Source organism: Solanum lycopersicum, chromosome 1 (genome assembly GCF_036512215.1).
Source record: "Solanum lycopersicum chromosome 1, SLM_r2.1".
Taxonomy (NCBI): Eukaryota; Viridiplantae; Streptophyta; class Magnoliopsida; order Solanales; family Solanaceae; genus Solanum; species Solanum lycopersicum.
Window position 1 is genome coordinate 46,664,520 of NC_090800.1, and position 26,399 is coordinate 46,690,918.

Genomic DNA, 26,399 nt, shown 5'->3' on the forward strand with positions numbered 1-26,399 from the left:
GAGATAACCATATCATAATAAGCAAGAAAATTACTCATGAATCCTCATCGAATAAAGAAGTGCAAAGCCAAAGGAAAACCTCATAACCTTACTCAATAAAGTAGCCTCGACAAGAAACCATAACCAATGCCAAACTTCACATAACCAACTTTTAAGAATGCATAATGACATACTTTCGTAGTATAATCAAGTCACATGCTCAAAAGAATAATAATCATCATATAACACTATTCATATTGTACATCACAATATTATCATCATTTACGTCATTGTCATATACATGCATAATATTAACTTCATAAAGCTCCTATCAAGGCCAACTAGTGCAAGACATAAGTAGAGTCTCACACCCATACCTAAGCTAATGTAAACCTCTCAATCACCTTAGTTTTTTTTATACTTCATAACTTCATTATAGTTTAGTGAACAATTTAGTTAACCGACATAGACCACATGAGCTAACTGTGGAATCCAATTTCATAAAGTCCTTCACTGATGGAAGTGGTCTACTGGCCAAGGTAAAAACTAATATAAATATAGCTTTGCAGGTAGATCCACTAGCTAGTATCCAATGGTGGCAACATAGTTTATGGAACTTGGTGGATTCATGGAAATATCACTATACACCCTTTTCGGGTCATAAGGCTATCCACCCCGTGAGAACCATAGTGAACCCTACCTTCCCAACTTTGAAAGGTGACACTCCCTAACATACAAGATCACTCGGTGCTAAGCTATGTCCATTTATTGAAATGAATTTAAGTCTTTATTAACAATCATAACATAGTTTAGGTCATAGGGTCTAGACCTTGGATAATCTTCATCATCATAGCTCATTACAAATTGCATAAGTATAGTCCTTTCATCACAATTCATAGAAGTGAGGTTAACACATTAAATATCACTTCATAATAGGTCACATTAGTAAACATCACCATCCTTATAACATCTACACCCTAATAAAACTCACAACCAAAGTTAATACATTTAAATTCATTCATCATACCATCATATTAATCCTAAAACAAGGTATTCTCCCAATATAACTTCATGACTTAACCACAATTAATAGTAAAGATATACATTCTAAGACATACCAACTCTTCTTCACCTTTCATGACCAAGGTCTTACCATCAACCCATATATCAACCCAATTATGGGAGTAACATCATCACCCCATGATAACCAATAAGATAACAAGGTCAATTGCATCTATAAAACACAATTCAAAAGTAAATCACAGTTTAAGACAAGATAATTAGGTCAACTTCACAATATACATCATAACCTAAATCACATCTCATGAAATAGCATGATATACCTATAAATCATATTAATATATTCATAATAACACCATAGGATAGTAATCCAATCAATAACCAAGTCAGTTGAATTATCACAATACAATATAGATCAAGATCACAACCTAGGGTTAGGGGTTGAGGATCATGTTCTTCAATTTTGACCGAACCATCAATAATTATCATAATCAAGTTAAAATACATGTTAATATATTGAATATAACCTAAATAAATCATCAACAACTAAATTCACAACTTCAATTTAGTAATTGGATGAAACCCACAAGAAAACTCAACTTTTGAAATCTATTTTGAAAAGGGAACTTATGATGAAAGAACCTCAAAGATGAATACATCCCATACCTTAACGTTTTGAAAAATATTTGAAGATGAATTCCTGCCTTTCAAACCCAAAATCCCTTCCTTAGCTTAGTATTCAATGGTGTCTTCAATAGAAAGAGAAAGAAGAGAGAAGGTAGAGGAATTGGTTAAAAAGTTCTAATTTGTTTAATGGGGTTGGGGACTTCATATTGGGGTTAACTAACTTAATTAGGACCTTTAAATCCTATATTAACCACCTAACCCCTTTACTAATTAAAAGAAGCTAATTAAAAATGTGCAGAAAAATCAGGACCCTCACAGACGGAACTTCGTCGAGTGTCCATCTGTGATCGATGGACTGACCCCCCCTTCCATCCGGCATGTCCATAGGAAATTTAATAGACATGTGCAGGCGAGGGCTTCCAAAAAAAGTGTATCTGTGGGAAGAAAGTGGAATCGACGCCCCATCAGTCCACACACGGACCGTAGCTTCTCACGATGTACACTACCCAGACAATGTTGCCTCAACCTGTAGGGGTTCTCCTCAAGGGCCCTTGGTTGGTCCTTGTGGAGCCGCACGAGGACGTTTCGACCATGAAATAACTTAAACACTTATTATCTACCCTTTCACCACTTATAATTAATTTTTGACACATAAAAGCTTGTCAAATAGGCAATGTCACACTAATACCCTATGAACCAATTTTCGGACGTCATGGAAGTTTTTGAATGTTTTGGTTTGTAAACTTCCTAAATGACCTACATTCATCAAAATGGACTTAAAACAGTAGTTATACCTCATTAAACCTATGTTAGCATTTACGAAACGTCTTGAATTTTTGAAGTGTTACATTATTCGCCCCTCCTTCTCCCCCCACCCCCCAGGACTATTCGTGCTCGAATAACACTAAAATTCCTTTGAAGGAAGGAATAGACTCATGACTAGCAGCCCAACCAATCAACAATATTATCAAGTCAGCTTAAATTATTTCCTTTCAAAAAAAAATTCTAAAACTCCAATCACCACACATAAGGCTAAAAATTTCATCGTGACGTATTTCCTTCTCACAACACACATGAGCTCAACATACATTACATGAGTCAATTAGTACAAAGCTCAACTTATCAACATGTTACACATAATTTCATAAAGACTCACTATATCAAAATGCACAACATAACTCAAACCAAGCAAAAGAAAAATTTCAAGTCCAAAGGCATTATTCATTGTAACATCATTGTGAAGTATTCAAAAATGCATATTTTGAAAAACTTCACCCAAAAATCAATTAACTTCAATTCATACCCATACTTATAATACTAAAAGGAATGACTAACCTTAATTATCAAAAAAGATGATGATAACGACACTTCATGTTGCCTCGGCCTCCCATGTCGCACCCTCAACTAGGTAATTTTTCAGTAATGATTTTACGGAAAAAACCTCTTTGTTCTCAACCTCTTTACATCTCGATAAATAATATGGACCGGAACCTCCTCATAAGAGAGATTATCCTTTACACCAAGATCCTCAATAGGAAGAATGGACTCGGGATCACCGACACACTTTTTAAACATAGAAACATGGAAAACTAGATGAACCAAAGACAAGTTACTAGGAGGTTTCAATTTGTAAGCAACCTTACCAACCATTTGAAAAATTTAATAGGGACCCACATAACGAGGACTCAATTTCCCCTTCTTGTCAAATATAACCTCCCCTTTCATGGGTGAAATCTTCTGATACACCTTATCACCTTCTTCAAACTCCAAATCCCTTCTCCAATGATCGTCATAAAACTTTTGCCGACTATAGGCCGTTTGCAACAGGTTCCTTATGTTATGAACTTTCTCTAAAGTCTTATAAATTATGTCGGGACAAAGAAGTGAAGGCTCTCCCACTTCAAACCACCCTATTGGAGACCTAAACCTCCTATCATACAAATATTCATAGGGATCCATGGAGTTGGATGAATAGAAACTATTATTATAAGCAAACTCCAGCAAAGGAAAATGTTTATCCCAATTTACCTTGAAATAAATAATAAAATCCCTAAGCATATTCTCAAGGGTTTGAATAGTGGGTTCTGCATGTCCATCTGTTGGGGGATGGAAAGTTTTACTCAACTTGACCTTAGTACCCAGCCCCTTTTGGAATGACCTCCAAAAACTAGATGTAAATTGTGCAACCTCATCGGATATGATGGATAACATAATATCATGTAGACACACAATCTTATCTATGAAGATCCTAGCATAATCTTCTGCCAAATAGGTAGATGTAACGGGAATAAAACAAGCGAACTTAGTCAACCTATCAACAACCATCCATATAGAATCATATGACTTTTGAATCCGAGGTAAGCCTACTAAAAATTCCATATTGATGTTTTTCCACTTCCATTTAGGAATTTGGATCTCCTGTAGTAAGACACCCGACTTTTGATGTTCGGCTTTTACTTGTTTGCAATTTTGACACATATCGACAAACTCCGCTATGTCCTTCTTCTTACCATTCCACCAATAAATTTACCTAAGGTCATTGTACATTTTTTGAACCCGGATTAATGGATCAAGAAGACCCATGTGCTTATTCAAGGATCTAGTCCCTCAACCCATCTACCTCGGGAACACACATCTCCCTTGGTACCTATACACACCATCCCCCCTAAGGAGAATGACTCATTTAACTTTTTGAGAACCGATTCATTCAAATCCATTAATGGTTGATCAAGGTAATGTTTAGACTTCACATCAACCACCAATGTGACTTGGAGTTATAATGAACTGTAGAACCACCATTCGGAGAACTTTATAATGTCACCCCCAACATAGCAAACCTATGCATAGCTCTCACTAGGTCTTTCTTGGCTTCATCAATGTGAGATACACTACCAATATTCATACAACTTAGGGCATCCAAAACCATATTAGTCTTACCAGGATGATAGGGGACACTCATGTCATATTATTTCAACAATTCTAATCACCTTCTTTGTCGGAGATTTAACTCCTTTTGGGTAAACAAATATTGGAGACTCTTATGGTCGGTAAAAATACCAACATGAACACCGTACAAGTAATGCCTCCATATTTTCAAAGCAAACACCATGGCTGCTAACTCAAGGACATAAGTGGGATAGTTTATCTCATGCACCTTAAATTAACTAGAAGCATAGGCAATCAGCTTTCCATGTTACATCAGCATAAACCCTAAACCCACTCGGGATGCATCACACTACATAACAAAACTATTTATACCCTCCGGTAAGGTTAACACCGGAGCAGAAGTAAGCCTATATTTAAAAATTTGAAAACTTCTCTCACATGCCTCCGACCACACAAATATCATACTCTTTTGGGTCAAAGTTGTCATGGGAGATGTAATGTATGCATAACCATCCAGAAACATTTGACCAAATTCAACTCCTTCACAAGAGATGATATGACCAATAAATGTCACAGACCTCAGCAAAAACTCACACTTTCTATATTTGGCAAATAATTGATGTTATTTATGGGTTTATAATACCACCCTCAAATGGCCTATATGATAACCCTCATTCTTTGAATATACTGAGATGTCGTTAATGAAGACAATGACTAACTAATCTTGGAAATTTCAAAACATCCTATTAATCATAGCCATAAACGTCGTCAGAGCATTAGTGAGATCGAAAGACATTACCGAGAACTCATCGTGCCCATACCTAGTCCGAAAGGCCGTGTTTGGTACATCCTCAATTATCACAAAAAGTTTGTGATACCCCGACCTCATGTCCTTCTTTGGTTCATCCTCACCTCTAACCTTAAGTTAGTGGTACCCTGACCTCAAGTCTATTTTTGAAAAGTAACTCGACCCTTGTAGTTGATCAAACAATCGTCAATTAGAGGGAGAGGATACTTATTCATAATAGTAACCTTGTTGAGCTGACGGTAGTCAATACACCTTCTAGAGGACCCATAATTATTTTTCACAAATAATACTAGAGCACCCCACGAAGAAATACTAGGCCTTATAATGCCTTTGTCAAGCAAATCTTTTAGTTGAGCCTTTAAGACCTTCGATTTTGCTGAATCCATCCGATAAGGAGGAATGGAAATGCGATTTGTTTCTTGTACAAAATCGACACCTTAATCAATTTCCCTTTTGGGAGGAATATCGTGAAGGTAATTAGAAATGAAATCCAGAAATTCATTCACTATAGGGACTAACTAAATGGGAGGTATTTCGAAGACTAAATGTTGGACTCTTATTATGTGATATAGACAACCCTTTGAGATCATGCTACATCCATTTAGAGAAGAGATGATACGATCTCTAAGAATAGAATTCCCACCCTTCCACTAAAAAATGGTTCATTTGGGAAATTTAACTTCACAACCCTTGTCCTACAATAAATAGTGGCAAAACTAGTATGTATCCAATCCATACCCTTTTATACTAGATCCACATTAGAAAATCTACTGCGCAATATGATAGGACAATTCCTATATACCCTTTTTGCAACAACTGATTCACCCATCGGAGTAGATATTAAAAAGGGTTCGTGCAAGGTATAGGGTAAAGTATCAAACGTTTTCACTACAAGAGGTGTAACAAAAGACAAGGTAGCTCCCGGATCAAGTAAAGCATACACATCGATAGTAATGATTTTTAACATACCTGTCACCACATCGAGAGATGTCTCTTGCTCACCCCTAGTACGAAGATCATAGAAGAGATTCTTCTTAGGAGCATCACTAGAACCACTAGCTTTCCCACTCTTCTCTTTCACCTTCGCGTTAGGGCAATCTCGCATCTTGTCTGCAATCTTCCCACAACCAAAGAGTTTGTCAGTCCCAAGTATCCAAGAACCAAGTCCATCTTTCCACATTCACTATAAGTTGGCTTCTCATTTGGTGAGTGTCCACTCTTTCCCTTTTGGGCTATCGGCTTAGGCATTCTATCATCAGGAGCCTTAGGAAATTTGGATGGAACTTGATTAGAGAACTTTTTCTTGAATCTAGGCTTGTATTGGATCTCAAGCCTCTTCTTTATATCTCCACCATTAAAAGATGTTGCCTTTCTTGTATCCCTATCCTTCCTCTTGTCTCTACACTCCTCCACTCTCCTAGCATTCATCATAAGACGGAAAAAATTCATTTTGTCGTGAAGCATCACTGAATGACATTGTTCTTGCGAGTCATCTGATACTCCCGTCACAAAGTGGCTCATTGCATCTCTAGGATCGGAGACTAATGACGGACCAAATTTTGACAATTTAACAAACTTCAAAATGAAGTCATGAAAACTCATACCTCCTTGGTGGAGGTTGATGAATTCCACCACCTTAGCCTCACTCATCTCTCTAGGGAAAAACCGGTCTATAAATGTCTTCTTAAAGATCTCACAAGTCACCGGCCTACCCCTAAGAGTCATATTACCCCTCCATTGCATATACCAAGTTTGAGACACATCTTTTAGTTTGTATATGACCAACTCGACATTCTCACTTGTAGACAACCCCATCGAAAATAGTATCTTGTAGACTTTATCAATGAAATCTTGGAGGTCTTCAGAAACCTAACACCCATAAAAGGTAGGAGGATTTCATCCGAGTGAAATCCTTAGCCGGGAAGCCATAGAAGAAACTTGTTAATGAACTCGGGGCACGACCTCTCGAATAGCTTAGGCCGCATAGCATGGGGCTGAACCGTTGCGTCTTGGGATTGAGTATTAATGGATTGGACCATTTAAACAAGGATAGCCCTCATGTCACCGTCTGCAAAGGGTTGACGATTTGGTGGTGCTTGATCATCGACAACATTTTCTTTAAGTGAATGAACTTGATCCCACGGGGAGGAGCTCCCGGATTAGCAACTCTTCCTTGTGACTACGAACCACATTCCTCTGAATATTCATTTCATATATCTAAAAACAAGGTTTAGGTTAAATAACATAACAAGTACACTCTAGAGGCACGATATTGGATTTCCAAGAATAGAGTGATTCCTAATCATCATATAGATTCCAATTAATAAGTTTGGCGCGCTTCACAATCATGAATACAAACATACAAAGACGTGGCAGAGAGAGAGATAGAAATAAAAGATATACAACCTCATTCTCTGATACCAAGTTTTTCACATTCCGTTTTACCCCCTAGAAGTAAACGGCATCGTCGTCCTCGTTGAGGACTTCGATTAGCCTCTTAGTCTTACATCATTACTTTCATAGGTAAAAAATAATGAATAATTAAAACTTTGCATAATATCAACTTGGAAGTTTACATAGACCTCTAAATGCACATAATATATATTCATATCGAGTATACATAGACCCTTCAGATAGGAAGGTTACATAGCCTTCTACTTTTATTGCATAAGCATATATTTAAAATAGTAATATTCTCAAAGATTGTCTAATCTCAAACCATCTAAATTACCATAACAATTTGGGCAGAGTGCTACATGAAAGGTAAATAATCCACATGTACGCTTGTACAAAGTCATACACAATGAAAGTGGAATGAACATAAAAGTCTTCTAAAATAAAGCAATTTCATATGCAAGATTTTTGCGTTGTCCTCGTAAGGTGAGGACCCACCCCTTGCATAAAAGAGAATATCCATGTACTCTTCAAATCGTCTTAAATTAGCCTTCAATGACCGGAACCTAAAATATTAGGGAAAAAGAAGAAAAAATTGGGTTAGTATGCCACATGTACTGAGTATGAATCAAGATGAACATATAAGATCAAAACATGTTAAAAAGGGAAATTTAGTTATATCATGAATTTTTTTCCCTTTTAAAAGTCTCATGGATAGCTTAGAATGTCATACAAAGCTACCAACATGCTTACTTACTCAAACAAGTAGAATGTATACCAACATACTTGAAATCATGAGCTACTACAACCCTATCATCAAGGAATAACATTACAACCATGAGTAAGAGATAATTATATCACAATAAGGAAATAAATTACTTAAGAATCCTAATAGAATAAACAAATACAATAACAAAGTAAAACCCCATAACCTTACTTAATCAAGTAGCCTCAACAAGAAACCATAACAAATGCCCTACTTTACTTAACCAACCTTTAAGAAGGCATAATCACATACTTAAGTAATATAATAAAGTCAACATTTTCTAAAGGATAATCATCATCTTATCACACTATTCATAGTAAACATAAACATATTTTAATCATTTACATCATTTTCTTGTGCATACATAATGTTAACTTCCTAAAGCTCCCATAAAGGCCAAGTAGTGCAATGCATAAGTAGTGTCTCATGCACCTACCTAAGCTAAGTTAAAAATTTCAAGTCACCTTAGTTAGTTAGTTAATACTTCATTACTTCGTTTTAGTTTAGGGAACAGTTACCTTAACCAACATAGACCACATGAGCTAAATATGAAATCCGGTGTCAGAAAACCCTACAATGATGGAAGGCAGTTTACCAGCAAAGGTAAAAATTAATTAAAACATAGCTTCCTAGGTAGATGCACTAGATAGTATCCTATGGGGGCAACATAGTTCATGGAACTTGGGGGATTCATAGATATATTACTTTACACTCTTTTAAGTTCATGAGGCTATCCACCCTGTTAAAACTGTAGTGAACCCTACCTTGCTTACATGGAAAGGTGTCGCTCCCTCACATAAAAGATCACTCGGTGCTAAGATAGGTCCCTTTATTGAAATGTATTTATGTATTTATTAACCATCATAACTTAGTTTAGGTAATAGGGTCTAGCCCTTGTATAATCATCATCATCTCATTACAAATTGCATGAGTATAGTCCTTTCATCACAATTCATATAAGTGAGGTTAACACATTACATATCACTTCATTATAGGGCACATTGTTAAACATGACCATCCTTATAACATGTACACCTTAATCAACCTCTCAACCAAAGTTAATACATTTTTATTCAATCATCATAACATCCTATGAATCCTAGTACAAGGCATACTCCCAATATAACATTATGACTTAACCACAATTAATCACAATCTGATGTAAAGATAGAGATTCTAAGACTTACCAAGTCGTCTTCACAATTCATGACAAATGTCTTACAATAAACCCATAACCAAAATCAATTAGGTGAGTAACATCATCACCCAATGTCTTAAGGTATGTACTCATACATCATGTCTTAAGGTATGTACTCATACATCATGTGATCATCTAGTCCATTTCTACCTTTCATGTAGTTTATTCGCTCACACGCTACCCTATAGATCATATGCACTTTTAGACCATGTATTTCTATATCTTAATGCCCATATACCTTGAGCGCTCCTTTTTGGACTAGTCTGCCTATGTATGATGCCCATTCTCACTTATTAATTCATATACAATGCCTTCTCTACTCATTGATTTGAGTTTTGAACAATTTGGGAAAAATTTCCTTGTATCATAATGTAGTAAAGATTTTTACCATAAAAGGTTGGGAATATACGTATAATCAACCTTAGATAAATAACTAAGCATAATACCCTATTCCCTGGAGCTGCACAAAAATTTAGATTTTACATTAATAGCATTGCGTTCTTAAAAGACTCACCTATGAAAAGCGTCATGAAAAAAAAGTGAATGGAAAGTACTGCCCCAATAGCCTATGATTTTATGTGTCTGTTCATATACAAAATAATTGGGAGATACTATAGTTATTCTTGATTGTGAAGGCCCAGAAGCTAATCTGAGAATGTGTAACCATAAGTATTGGGGAAGGAATAGAATATAACATAAGATACTTGGGAATAGAAGATGGTAGAGATCCTAAGCAACCCTCCTCGTTCTAAGCATCAACATAAGGATCTGTGATCATTTTGTACCCTTATATTATCATGAATTCTACATGAATTTGTTCATTTGATATGTCATTTGCATGTTTTGTATTTAGGTACAATACAGTCCTAATTGTATGAGTCACACTTGTGTATCTTAAGTGAATTCCATGGTAAAAAAGGGGTTTGATTGTTAATAATATTATTTCATGAACCATATCTATCGAGAGATCATGCTAGATTTGTCTATACATGTTTTAGGTTAGTCTATACATTTTTGATAGTCCTTCCTATTTGCAATGGGGACTCTCACAAATATCTATATGAAATTCAAACATTAACCGATCTATCATGTGAACATATCATTCGAGGACGAATGAATATAAGAGGGCGAAAATGTAACAACCCATATTCTCTATGTACTAGTTCTATTTATATTATGCTTATAAACTGTCTTGCGGTATTCCGTTTCCTATGCGACTAGTGGCAGCATAATAGGTTTAAAGTGAACTCCCTATAGATTTTGATGTGACCTGATTAAGTTAATGTTGATGGAAGTATTTATACTTGAGATTGTAAGGTGGTATTTGAGTCTAAATTATAATGTGACATAGTATATACAAGTTCTAAGTTATGTTAAAGTTATTAAGGTCTAAAAATGAAATAAAACGTTGAGATTCATGCTTGACTTCACTAAGCTAGTAGGGGACAAGTAAGTGCACCACTTTATTCGACTTATTGGCTACCCCAAAGAACCACATAGGTACATCACCTACTAAAACTCTTTTAACAAAGTTATTGGGACAAATACACTACACCTATTTGCATTAACTTAGCCCTAGTTGAATAAACGAATGAGTGGAAACTGTACATCCAAGGCCCAATTTTCCGATGCCCACAAGAAATAATCTTAATGGAAAACTAGATGCATCATCTACTTAAATGTGTGGCCCAAATTAAAGACAAATGTTGGCTGCAAATGAATAATTCAAGTCTTAGCAAGTGGTAGTTCTGTCCGGCAAGGTAAGCTACTGCAACTTTCTTTGAGTTAATTAGGACACTTGGTATATGTTAGTGAGTTTGAAATTGTATATTTTACATGGTTAATATTGGGGAGGATGTTCTGGTGATTAGTACATGTTGTGACAGCCATGGTGGGGAGTCCTCTTTAAATTAAGCTATGAGCTTCTTTCAGCACTTTAAAACTAATGTTAGCTCTTCTACTAGTGGTGATACAGAAAACATGATTCATATAGCTTCTTTTACATTATTATGTTAAAAGATGGTTTTATGTATGTTATGATATGTGATGTGGCTGGATGTGCGGGGAAATTATGGAGACGTTAAAGAACTTAAATATTGCAGGAAGTTTTAGGATTCAATGATATGAAGGTTGTACAATATATAGACGCAATTTAAGGGATACGGAAGGAAAAAACACTCTCTAGATAGATTGCAGCTTACTGCTTCGTTACAATTAGGGTGTGATTAAGTGGCTAAAATTTATTGATTAGCAACTAATACTAGTGTATTAACCTATTTTATTGTAGAGTAGTGATCTGAAGAGAAGGACATTAATTCATACGTTTTGAATTGTATATCAAGGTATGTAAGGCTATTTCATTTTCTATTTCTTTGGCATTAATTCAAAACATGGATTACAAAGAGTAAGCTTTCTAAGTGCCCTTGGTACTGACAGATCCATAGTTGCAGTTCCTACTCCCTATACACATGGTACAATATGCCTGTATCATGTCAATTCGTTTCAATTGTTCATAGCTATGTCATCTTGTAACATGTTCATATGTTCCGTTTCTTTGTTATTACTTCCTTTGTGTTAGACTATTATTATACCTCACATGATCACTACTTAGTCAATTGTACGTTTACATGTACTTATAATATGTATCTGTCCTTAAGTTAAATCTGCATATATTCCCCCTTGGTTCAACATTCATGAACACATGGTATTTCTATCATATCGAGTTCAAATAAGTTGGTTGAATGTTAAATGAATTCACTAGATGTGTGCTTCAATTTGAGATGTAAAAATACTTACAGAGTCATATAAGCTCCTAAGTATCATGTTCATGTTATATTTGCTTCCCATGTCAATATCATTATCGTGAGTCCATATTTATATGTCTTCTACTATTGGTTTGTACTCCCAAATCTAAACAAGGATTATGACAAGCAAAACAACAATCACAAACAACTTATTAAAGTCAAAAACAATAATCTCAAAAGAGTTATGATTATCCAAAGAACAATCCCAAAAGATCTATGAATTGATAAACAACAATCTCAAAGATGAACAAATTTACGTTATGTAATATGTATGATTATGGGCGGTAGCTCATCGGCGAAAGCCTAGCATGAGCTGATCCTAATTTGTATAAGAAGGTGGAACCTCAAGGGCGAAAGCCTAGAATGGGTCGATCCCTATTGGTATGGAAGGGTAGCAGCTCAGGGGTGAATTCCTAGCATGGGTCGATCCCAATTTATAGACTTATGAGGAAACATCCCAAGGTTTAAAATGCCTAGTACGGTTCATCCTATTCTAGCGCTGATTAGATGTTCATTTGTATCATATGTTGTAAAAGATTATAAAGTATAGAAAAGTAAAGTAAAGAATGTAACATGCACGACTCACACAAGTACAAGCAATGGTGGTCTCTAATCCTTACCTTTTTGTATTTGGTTTCACTTGAGCGCTCAGCATACAATTGATTGTATTGTTCCTTACATGTGCAGTAATACCTTTCATACTGACGTCCCTTTTTGGGGACGCTGCATTTCATGTTGCATGTACAAGTACTCAACTAGTAGATATCCCCAAAAAACCACACTATAAATAGCGGTTTTTTGTGAGATCCATGTTTACTCGGGTCTTAATCGAGACTTTATTATGTTTATTTTCATAGTGGTACATTCTTGGATTCCAATAGAGGCTTTGTAGACATGGTAAAGCTATCATCTATATTCATAGTTTCACTTTTCACATGAAGCGACTCAGCTAGTTAAAAATGTGTTGTATATGAAGCTTCTCATGAGTAAATCTATCTGCATCACAATTTACTTTCTCATCATAGGTCACTTGTAAATCATGTGTTCATATGGTACTCGTGCACCTCACGAAGGATTAGGGTGTGACATTTTGTGGAGAATAAAATAAAAGAAAAGGAGCACAAATGAGACTTGTAAGTCATACAAGATGTTGAAGGTGGCAAAAAAAATAAATATGTACATACAAAGAGGGGTTTGTGAAATAAAAGAGGGGCTCAAGTGAAAGTGGATTCAAGAAATTGAAGTCATCTGGAAAGCATGTAAGAGGGAAATAAAAAGTTGTGAATGTTAGCATGGAAAACGAAAAATGTGCATTAGGGAGAATGAGTCACTAAAGTTTACACAAATGTATTCTCCGTTACCTAAAGTTGAAAATACAACTGAATGAAAGTCATCTTGATTATATACAAACATTTTGAAAAAAATTGAAGTACACTAAGGGAAATCTTATGACATGTTAGGATAGCAAAAACTTCATTTGTGAGGGTGAGATATAATTTTATGAAAAATAACCTTAATATTATAATAAATTGTTATTGTTGTTAAAAGACAGCACTACACCATTTAAGGCTTTTGGCAACACCAGTAAAGTGTAGGCTGAACTATCAAAAATTGTGGCCTTTAATAAAAGGCTACACTTTTGCAATTTAAGCAACAATTTTTAAGAGGTGGCCTAAATAAGTGTAACCTTTGACATTAGGCAACAATTTTGAAATGTTGCCATCATAGCTACACTTATAAAACGTGGCCAAAGAGGTATACAGGCACGCTTTGTAGTGATTCACTAGAAACACCTTTTTTATTATACTACACTTGAACTGTTGTTTTTGGTTTGTTGTTGATACACTCAAAAAGTGTTTCCTTTTATATCACATAAAAATCAACACTTATAAAGTGTAACTTTTCTTGGACATCCTATAGCAACACTTTCGAAGTGTGGCAATGTTGTGTAGAATTTTGAGCCCATAATTTTTATTTTAAAAAAGTAATTTTTATTTGCATATATTCAATAATGACATAATTAAGTAAACAAGTTACCTTAAGAACAAAATTAACTAATAATTAAATCAAAGCTATGTATTTCAAATAATCTTCGTGAAACAAGTCTCTTACGAAAACTCTTCATCGTTCACAAGAATTGTACAAAACTAAATATATTTCTCAAAAAAGAATCTCCATCATTTAGTACTATCAATTAATTCCATAAAACCGAATGCATTCAAACATATATGATATGTTTATATAAAAACTCTTCATTGTTCACTATAATACATCCAGTTTACTTCTAGCCACAATTCAAATTCATTTACTAGCATTTATTGTATATTATTCCAAATAAAATTATAAGTTAGTGACATAAATAATGTATTCCATTTGCTTAAATGCACTGTAAGTCAAACCAATTCATAACAATAAAATTTGAAGAATATTCACTGTAAGCCAACCAATCCAAAACAATATATATATATATATATATATATATATATATATATATATATATATATATATATATACAAAAGGTAAAAAATGTACACAACTACATAAAAAAATCACTAGAGTCCTCCCTCCTTCAACACAATACGCCAATCATAATACTAAAAATATAAACTTCTCTAGATATATGTTGAAGTTGAAAGGAGAGAATACGTGACCAAAACAAATTAGTGGCTGAACATTGAAACATTCAAGATAGTATAAAAAGATTCCAGTTGAAAAGAGACAACCAATAATAAAAAACAAAAACCAAGTTATTCAATGCACTCAACGCCTATAACCTCAAGTAAATTGACTATTGGGTACTAAATCACTTGCAAGGCTAATCCATCTTGAAGGCAGTTGTATTTACAGAAAACATAGGTTACTGATCCATATTAAAATGCAAAATTTCATGTCAGCTTTAAGTATATCAAAAATAAGAAAAATGAAGCTCACAGAGGTAACAACAGTAAAGAAAAAGGCAGATTCATTAGTTACTAGGGAATAAACAACTATGCAAATCACAACAAAAATAAATAATACGAACTCATTTGAGGCTTAATAAATCAATGTAACTGATACTGGGCAATATCTAACCCCAATAAATGAACCATTACCACATGGTGATTAACAACTAAATAAACAACCATTAAGGCAAGAACGACTATAAACTCAAGAGAATAAGAATAGGAAAAACAATTCTTTAATGCTGGGAGTTGATAGATACCACTGTCTTATAACAGAGATGAAACCAAATGCAATGTTATTTTTTTTATAAACAACTAAATCGCAAGGTCATTTTATTAATCAAAAGAATGAGAGTTCCTAGTTTTGACATTTGTTTTTACTTTTTTGATATCTTGATCTCAGATTGTTATTTTATTTCAAAATACAAAACCTAAAAAGGATGTGTTTGAAACTAAACAATGCAAACATCTCAACAACTTATCAATATTCTTTGAGTTTCCATTTACTTTTTTGCGTTCTTTCAATTCTAGATTTCTTTTATGAGAGAAGTTCCCAAACAAAAAATGTATGCATGGACACGATGTTGCCTGCCTTTCCTTCACCTGCACGAGAGGATAGTGCAATCTTCAATCCTATTTGCTAAACTTTTTTATATAGTTTGATTACGTGACTTTCTTGTTTTGGACTGTACATAGTGGGACAACCTCGAAGATACATCGATCACAATAACATATTTTAATTTTTATTATATATATATATCAAGTAATAATAAAACGTAATATATTCAAGATAAAATTGAATAAAAAAACCAAGATATTGTCACATGAGGATCACAAAGTGTTCCATGCCTCGCTCTCCTTGTGCCCATATGATTCCACGGTATTCTACCAGTCCTACTAACTTCACTAATAGTTTTGGTTGAATGGGTCCATTGAGTTTACCATGAGCAGGTCTTAAAAATACCTATTGAATCCACTACTTCCTTGGCTAGTAACTATAGTTTACAAAGAAGTGCTATAATCAAGGAATCAAGCATAAATGTAAAAAGAATGTAGGAGAATAGGAAGGATTGATTCAAAAGATTTACAATAGATTAGTTTTTGTCTGCATCATTTTCCTAAAATTTTCAGCAACATTATAGAAAAAAATTTGAATCATGAGCACCCAAATGAAACAGTACATCGTAAGGGAACAATCAACTTATTGCATTGTACTTTCACCCTTTAAACTCACTTTTGCACACTATAAGAGGATCTGTTTTGTTCAAGAAGGCGAAGATTGATTCAAAAATCTTGAGTAGCGTAATCCCGCATGTTACAGAAAAGTTAACGAGACCTCAAACTATTCCATCAATATTCATGCAGGTAAATATACGACTGCCTTTTTTTATCACTCAGTTTTGCACACCACACAAAGGAGCAAGAAATTGCTCCTTTTCTTCTATTGTAAATATTATATGCTTCAAAATGTGAGTTTTTGGGGGGCATCTGAACAGATTCTTTTTGTAAACACATTATATAAATTGTTCAGAAGAAATATTCATTCAACTAGTTTTAATGGGAAAATTGAATCCATAGTGCTTACGGAATACAATTTAAAGAGTAGCCTCAAAAGAAAACTTTGAATGGCTTGACTAGAAGTTCTAGCTTTTAAGTCTAATGCAACAATCATCATCTTATGCATTGGAGTTAAAAAGAATCGACCATATTTAATGTCTCTATTTTTAGTATCTTGAGATGTACTGCTACATTTCAAAAAAAACCTATAAACTTAACCAACAGTCAACTTCTATCTATTTACTGCCTTTGAGTATCATAACCTCTGAACCTCACAGTTGTGAAAGACCTAGAATTCTGTCATCCAAAAATCAACACGAGTAACTTCATTCTTAAAATTTCACATTTCAAACATTTCTAGATGTGTTGATGTTGTGTTGCGTATTATTGAAGAAAACTAATAAACACTAGATGATTTATTAGGTTTTAATTCCTGTGCTTTTTGAATGGTTTAGACATTTTATCATGCTAGGATACTATGCATTTATCTCTTCCTTCGTCGACCCTACTATTAGGTAATAATATTTTGTAGTACATAGTTTCATATCTTGTGTGATATGTAGCAGTAAGCACTTTGATTTTCAATTTCACTGTAACTTGCCCCCACCTTACAATTATCATTCTTTATTCGGCCATTAATTTAATATTTTCCATCCAAGATGAGATAAGAATGGAAATGCGTACTTCAAGTTTTAGAATATGGAGCTTCTTTGAGCTACAAACAGAGTCACTCTGAAGCTCATGAGATGGATAAAACATCTGATCCTATTATAAAGTAAATTTTCGAACAAACACCCTTCCCTGAAACTTCCTCCTAAATTATAAGAAGCAGTAAAGAGTATGAATGCATATGCTATAAGAACAACTGCAGTAGCCAATGATCAACTATAATATTATCTTTATTACAGTAAATATCATCATATTTAATATATATATATATATGTATGTTATTTCTGTTATACAAACATCTACATATCAGGTTTAAAAATCAAACAAATGTTTTGAATTCATTAACCATGAACATATGTTCTAAGCAACAATCCATACTAAATAAAAAGTTTTAGAACAAAGTTATGTGCTTTATAATATTGCCACTCAGATAAGACAAAAAATTAAAGATATTAGACATAGAGTCCACATTCACAAATCAGATGCAATAGGAAGGTGCCCATAAAGGATATTGTTGTCCATCGGAGACCTTCTAAATTCTCACACAAATAAAGTTTTTAATTTCAAAGAACAAACAAAAATAGATTAAGCACAAATAAATAAGAAGCTTTGGGCTTTTCTGCTTTGATAGATTCAAGCAATCACTTAGTTGGTCAATGTCCTATAACACTTATTTAGAAATGCATGGAACTTCCAAAAAAGTACTATCATAGTGAAGTTAGGCAAGAAATAAACAATTACCGCATTATCATTTTATAAACGAGATTGAAATATAATGAGGATTATTTTCCACGTCTTAAGTTGAAGACTCTCAAAAGTCATATCCATCTGCTGTGAAATGATTTAGAAAAAAGGCAACTTTCAAATGATGCAAGTATAAAAAACTTCAATATTCTTCAATTTTTGTATAACAATCATCGATTAGTTCTCTTAGTGGAGCAACATGATGACAAAAATTATCAAATGTTTAAAGTAATGAATGATTAAACAAACTACTTTTGATCCGAGAAAGCTTTAGCATACCATCTTCATTATTGTGTAGGTGGTAAACAAAGACAAAGTCATAAGGATTTTTGTTATGTCGGTGGAAAACACAAAGAAAATCCTAAATGGATCTAAAAGAGTTTTTTTTCCAGATTAAATTTTCGTATCTCAATAAATAGTGAAAAATCAGAGAAGTATTTTGAAATCATTTTTTAACTTTTATTAAAAAAATAATCAGAGAATACCTGCAGCTTTCGGAATATTCAATACTAGTATCATCAATACCCTTTTAAAATACAAGCTTTACAAATCATGCATAGACTATCATCACTGATAAAGCATAACGTACGACAATATAATATATTGTCTAATAACGAACAGAATTCAGTGCAATAACTTCTTTGCCTTATCTGTTATAAATTTACAAATAATACATTGACTACCTTAACTGATAAAGCATAAAACATGTCAATATAATATGTCGTCTAATGAAGAACAAAGTTCAGTTTAATAACTCCTGTTGCACTCTATATTAAATTTACAACTTTTGCTATCTTTCACCCTAATCGTTATGGGCTACAAGATTTTATATTAGGTATCTTTATGCTTCCCCAAAACCAATTAATATTTTAGCTCCACCATAGATAAGTTTGTAGCTCTTCCCCACAAAGGTTCCGAAGATCACAGCCATGAAGGAAATCAACTCTCAGACAAAAAGCCACAACCTTAACTTATGTAGCTTAGGTTAAGCAAGGATGTGTGGATGGATTAACTTAGTTATATCAATCTTCCATAGAATGATACATACACAAATATAATAAATATGAATAACCTCTATATTATTAAGACCTATCTACTCAACATAATATAAGTTCAAGCCAATGTGAAATTTACTATATAACCTGCAGACACAAGGTTCAAATGCAAGACAGTGACTTTCACAATGGTTCTACCTAGGTTTTAAAAATTATTGATTTTAAAAAATAAATTGCTTTCTTTCAACTAACAAAACACTACAACTATTCAATTAATTTCAAAGTTCTAATATTAGGAAGGCAAACTGGTAACACAATGTAAAGCAGGCATCTTGAATAAAATTTTAAGTCTAAAATTTTAACTCAGATCTAATGCAGGAAACTTGAATCATATATAAAGTAGGAAAGTTGGAAAAACATCATTTAACTTTCACATGTAGAGTAGAAAGGCCAAACAATCAACTGTCAAGCTAGAGTCCCATAAATTAACTAATGAAACTTAAATATAACCTAGACTCCCCAAAATCATATAAAAACACAAAAATATGAAAACCCTAAATTTAAAATTTATAATTTCAAAGATAGAATTTAATATTTGATAAACCATATACAAACAAAAGTTATGTTCTTCAGCGAGAACTATGATAGAAATTGCGTTGTTAATCGAGAAGCTCCAATCTCTTCAACGAGAAATACGTGAGAAATCATGTTTTCATAAATAAATGTGAAAGAAATTCTAGAAAGCGTGACTTAGCATCAATTCATATTTTAAGGAGAGACTTACCTACATCTCTTCGATTAGTTTTTCAGACTTTTGCTTCAACTCTTCGATTAGTTCATTAGAGAGAGAGATAGAGAGAAGAGTTTTTTTCTTCTCTGGGAAACATATGTTATATTAATGTTTTATGAATTATTTTTTGGGCCAATGAAAATGGGAGGGAGAATTAAAAATATTGGGGGGGGGGGAATGTACTATTTTAGTGAAAATATTTAGGTCACACTTATAATGTTGTTTTTTAAATTATAAAAATAGGACACTTCAAAAGTGTGGACATATATGTAATTAGGTGTTTTCACTTGTATCATATTGTACCAATAATTACAAAAATGTATGTAATACAATTAAAGAATATACTCTTGAATTGTTGCCAATATTATTGTAACTAAATGTCAAATACTTTGGCTATGCTTTAAAAGCATTCCCAAAACTACTTAAGGCAACACTTTACAAATGTAATGCAGAATTAGTGTTGTTGTAGACCTAAATTGGTGTAGTGAAGGTTGTACTTATATTTGCAAGGGCATTTACGAAACATGTTTAGTTCTTAATCTTGTGATTTTTCTCTATAAAGTTTCATAAGCCCGAAATTATTCGAGAGGAGTCATGCAACGAGGTTGTGATTTGTATGATTGGTAAATATAAAGAAGAGTTTAAATTATTGCATGATGTGTGCAAAAAAATTAGGACTAAATATGTTTGGCCAATTGTAAAGTGAGGTGAAGAGTATAAAGGGTTAGGAGCGTAATTTGGTAAGATAGAGTTTTTTCGAGGACTAACAAATGTTTAAGTGTGTGTTTGTGATCTTGGGAAAATTCTAAAAATTACGCATCTATAACGTTAGTTTTGGAAGTCATCTAATCTAACTAGCATTTTTTTGCTCAATATTGTGATGATTACACACTAATGTACATGATTAGTGACTTTTAGGGTTATTATGGGGAATGATCAAGTATTGGAAGTAGAAGTTGTTGAAGGTGACAAGAGGCCGTCAGGCATGACGCTGGCGCATCAATCCAAGAACCCCCGCGCAGCGAGTGCAATACGCGCAAGGCCTTGTTTGACTTAGGCCTGTTTCAAGCGCGGTGGTAGAGCGTCATGCCAGCCTACCAGTTGCGATTCTGGCGCAGTGCCGGATATTTAAGTTAAAAGGACTCCCAGTTAAAGAAGAATTTGTCTCCATTTACTAATTACTATAAATAGACAATTAAGGCCTCATTGATAGGGTTCGACTTTTTAATTGGTCGGCAAGAGCAAGAATTCAACTTTGTAATATATTTTGATCTTCTAACTATTCAAATTTTTTGGTAATCACATGAACAATCATATTTTATGGTTTTTGAGTAGTATGAGTGGCTAATCGCCCTAGTTATGGGGCTGTAGGTACGAATTAAATGTTCAATATTATTGGATTTCAAATTTATTATTGTTTATCAACACAAGTTACTTATAATTTTACTATTTTATGTTTGATCACCATAAGGTAAACCTAATGTCTAATCTTAAAATAGTGAGAGAAGGGATTATATTGACTAGAGGATATAGAGAGCTCGATCAACTCTTACATTGAGGTGTTTTGTGTTCAGGAGTGACGCCCAGATGAACAACCTGCTTGGTTATGAAATAGGATGAAATATGAATGCTCGCCAATTAGCTTACTTATCCTCGCTCAACGATGGAGTTAGGTATCTAATTGGGGTAGGCTACGAGAGTTGTGTATCCCAAATCATATAATTAACCCTATAAACTAGTTACATGACTACAAAAATTAGTTCTAAGTCTATATTATCATGCATTAGATTTAACATATGTTGCAGCCTTTGAATTGCCTTTTTCATGCTTGAAAACCCATTTTTACCTGGTTCAATATTGGTTATTTTTGCTCATTTTAAAGTAGTATTAGTTAATAATAAATCACCAAATCTTTACATATTAGTTTTGGTTTCTGTTGTAGAAATAATTCTTGATTACAAATTCATCATAAGTTCCTTAGGAGCGATAAATCGTTTCAACAAAAAATCTGTATTACTTGCGCGACCACGTATAATTGCATGTATATTGAAGAGCAACATATTCTAAAGAGGGGAAACACATAAATGTATTACAAACTAAAGATTCTAGAGTTTAAAGTTGATATAATGATACATTCTTCATCCCTACTTGGGTTACCAAGTACAAGAATGAAAAAATGGAAATTCTAGTCATAGTATCTTTTGTTAGATACTGCATAAATAGTTACCTGTTCCGCTTTTCCTTCTATATTTAGTAGATGTAAAACTCTTTTTGATAATATTTTTTGTGACAATGTATGGACCCGTTTTGTTTTGGGTGAATTTTGTGTAACAACCCTAACATGAACAAGGTTTATCTAGAGCTTCATAACTGTTATAAAGTCTTATAAATGTCTTAATTAATGTTTGTGTGAATTTTAAAGTCATTTTGATTGAATTTCAACTCAAACGTCAAGGGACGATCAAGACGTTCGATGATTAGTTGTTTATGTTCTTACATGTGCTCATGTGTATATCATGAGTTTATGAGTGTTCATGTGTATATCATGAGTTTATGAGGTCCTTATATGGTTAACATTAGTGTTCAAAGGCAGCATGTTGAGTTTGGTAAGGTTAGGTATAAAACGTCCAAGAAGTGTTTAAACATAGCCTTGGGACATCCTTATGTGTTTTTGTGTGTCTTAGCATGTTTTATGTGTTTGTTTGTGTTGAATTTTATTAGAGATGTGACTAAGACCTAGACATTTGTGTTTGGGGGTTTAACATCCAGGAAGACTCCACCTAGAACCCACTAGGGTCCCACGAAGAGGACCCCAACTGGGAGCTCAATAGAGCATGGTAGTGGCCAAACGGCCTGTCGACCAAGCGACGACTCATCGATGGGTGGACGGGGACATGTAGACTATAATTTTTGTAGTTTAATACCCAACCAACGGATCATCATCAATGGGACATAGGCCAGTCGACGGTTTGTTGGTGATGGGCATCGACTGCACATGCAAGTCTGCCAACTTCACGATAAGGATTGGGGAGTTTTTGAGAAATTAACCCCAAGTATTAAAAAAATTTGAGGAAGGTTTATTTATTTGTATTTGTTTATTTTAAGATTATTTAAGTCATTTAAATCTTATTTATACCCTACCTAGATCAAAACCATTTACCTCCCAAAGTTTCTCCAAAAATCTCCATGAGAGCTCAAGGTGAAGATGGATCTTGATGATAGATCTTTACTGGAGTTTCTTCTTCAATTCTCTTTGGATTATTCTAATAAGGTATGGTTGCTTGGTCTCTCGCCGGTATTACATGTACTTGCACATGTGTTTCTGTGAACTTTCCTAACCGTGCACCCTGTAGTTGCACTTGGATTGTTTACTTCTTGTCTCAACGATCCTCACTATGAATGTCTTTAGGCACTACTTAATCTACATGACATTTTAAATGATCATGTGCTATGGTACCTAGGCTTGATACTGGGATGCGTCATACCTAATGTGTGTAATCTAAGAAACAAAAAATTAAGCCTAGGGTATTAATTGCGTGTACAATTCCTAAGCAAGAATAAATTGGAGAATTTGAATATAAAAGTGTATTTTAAGTTACTTGTTAATACATAGAAATGGGCTAACACCCTTAAGCCAATATTCTCTAACATGCCCAAGATTACTCAATATTAGGCATTGGGATGCGTATGTACCCCAATACATATTCTTAGAACCTAATAGACTCTTCACTACATAAGTACATTTTCTAGAATGTTAGAGAAGGGTACTTATCCCTAGAGGTTCCATTGAAATACCACCACATCTGAACTCGCGAAGGACATCCAACCTCAAAACTATCTTAATAGCTCTTGGGAATAGTAAGGTTGAGTATAAACACTTCATCTAAACTCACGAAGAGAGTTCACCCCAAAACTTTCTTTTTCATTCACATTCTTTAGCTTCATTCATTCATTCATTCAAAGTGTTAGCGTGAGAGTACATGTCCGGACACCTTCCACATTATCACCATTTTCATTACATTGACTACTCAACATGATTACATATTCATTAATCATATTTCACACTTTGACATGCTTCACATAAACGTATAGTTCACTTAGACATAATCTCTAACATACTTCATATAATAAGCATCATAAAGCACATCAATATGACAACATCATTACCATCTTACTTCACATAAGATACCTTCATGGAACCATTCAGAATACACACATTTAATACTAAGAAGAACTCATTTTAATGATTCAAACATTTTCATTCAAAGACCCATTCTTAGGGTCAAGGAATAAAGAATTTTTAAGTTTGAAACTCTTTTAGTAATCTCTTTAATGTGGATCCTTGAATGAAATAAGGTTCAAGTATGACTACCATACCTCAAAAAGAAGAAACCCATGAATTTTTATGAAGAAACATGCATAACCATACCCTTCTAGCCCTTCCTTGAGTTCTATCTTCTATAGGGTTTTGAGATAGTCTTTCTTGAGGGAGGGTTTTAAATTTTTTAAAATGAAGTCTAATATTAGGTATTAGTGTTTGAACCCTCTTATAATACCTAAAATACCCTAGAATAATAATTTTTTGTTCATAAAACACTTGGGGTGAATTTACCAAACACCCCAAGCCTTGGCAGACTTTTGACAGCTTTACAAGCACCACCTACGCCCCTTTAGTGACGGTTCGCCGCCAAGTCGACACCCCTTTGACGGGGTCTGTAAATTGGATCTGAGCCTCCATCTTGAGGAGGCCTTGGAGAACTTGCAGGGCCAATCTACGCCCAAAGTTGATGGGACGTCGTTTGACCAACAGTCCGACCCTTGTGGTCGTCATTGGTCACTGCTTGGCAGCATCCTGCCGAAGAGACGGGGTCATCTTCTAGGGCCCCTTGTGGGTCCTAGGTGAAGTGGTAACCGGATGTGAACAACTAAACATTGACATCTAGGTTTTAGGATCATCCCATGTTAAATCACTAAAACAAACAGGTAAATCTTGATAAAACACATGAGGACACACAAGGACTTTCTAAGGCATACATTCCGAACGTCATGGACGTTTCACCTCCAAACATCACAAAATCTTAGAAACTGCCTCAAAAAATCATTATTAAATATTTTAGAAAAAATTAAATCATGACACACATGCGAAGCTCTAGTCCAACCTTGTTAATTTTAGGGAAATTACATTCTCCCCCACTTGGATAAACATTCATCCTCGAATGACACTAAACACTTTAAGGATATCAATGACTCAAGTAACATTATTTAACACATATCATCACGTTTATAACATTCATAGAAAAGTCACCAAACATATGGTGAACACCAACTACACAATCTTTAGGCACTCTAGGCAACATAGAAAATTTGGAAAAATTTCCACAATTTTAAGTGCACACATACTTCATCATTTTCATTTCATTCATGGAGGAATAAACTTCTCCAACCTTAAACATGCTCATATACATCATTTCTACACACATTGAAACCATTATTCATAAAAATGCAATTTTGTCAAATTTCAAACTTCTTTACAGTGAATACAAAAACCTTAAGAGTGAAACATGCTAAAAATTATTAATTCATTTTTCAAGCAATTTTAATATGAAGGCAAGACAATATGAGAGATAAAATCATACGAAATTACATTATGACATGAGAAAACAACTTTGAAGTGATTAGGCAATATCATTAGTCACACCTTAACATGGGAAATATAGGTTGACTACCAATTCTTCCAATGTAATCATAATATCAACAAGAGCATACAAAACATTATACCATCAAGGGTGCTCATAACATTAAAGAGAAATATAAATTATACTAATATGCAAGACTCATAATCATTAACAAACTACAAAGGAATTATGTATAAATCTTAAATACGAATGTAAGGAAAGATAAGGATATCAATACCTTTCAACTCAACTCATTCTCCCCTACTTAGGGTAAAGCCATCTTCAATGTCTCATACATCAAATACCACTATGCCTCTCACAAGGTAGGAACTCGTACTACACTTAACTCATGCACATGAACACTAAACATCAACCTCAAAAGTAAAGCATAAAACCCTACTCTTAGGATTCTCTAGAAAAACACCCTAAAAGATCACATCACTCAGCTGTTAGGCATCACATGTCTTAACTCATAGAATAAAGTCCCTTATTTCTCACAACATTACCACATTCTTTCAACAATCCTAAAATTTACACCTTAATTA

The 26,399-nt window shown here is 34.0% G+C and overlaps 1 protein-coding gene across 1 annotated transcript; it reads right to left on the reverse strand.

Moving 5' to 3' along the window:
- Positions 1-1,172: 1,172 nt before the first annotated feature.
- LOC138342196 (uncharacterized) lies at positions 1,173-7,045 on the reverse strand. The gene is made up of 3 exons (XM_069294416.1): positions 6,482-7,045; positions 6,290-6,437; positions 1,173-1,213 (listed from the first exon to the last, which is right to left on the reverse strand). Exons 1-3 carry the CDS (start codon positions 7,043-7,045, stop codon positions 1,173-1,175), a joined length of 753 nt encoding a protein of 250 aa, XP_069150517.1.
- Positions 7,046-26,399: the final 19,354 nt, after the last annotated feature.

What these genes read in the sequence shown, in the direction of transcription:
- LOC138342196 (XM_069294416.1), bottom strand. Translation starts at nt 7,045, where the DNA reads ATGACTCTTAGGGGTAGGCCGGTGACTTGTGAGATCTTTAAGAAGACA. An exon ending in AATGTGGAAAGATGGACTTG is followed by an intron (nt 6,438 to 6,481) that starts GTTCTTGGATAC and finishes GGTTGTGGGAAG; the next exon opens with ATTGCAGACAAGATGCGAGA. An exon ending in ATCTCTCGATGTGGTGACAG is followed by an intron (nt 1,214 to 6,289) that starts GTATGTTAAAAA and finishes TGTGTTTTATAG; the next exon opens with ATGCAATTGACCTTGTTATC.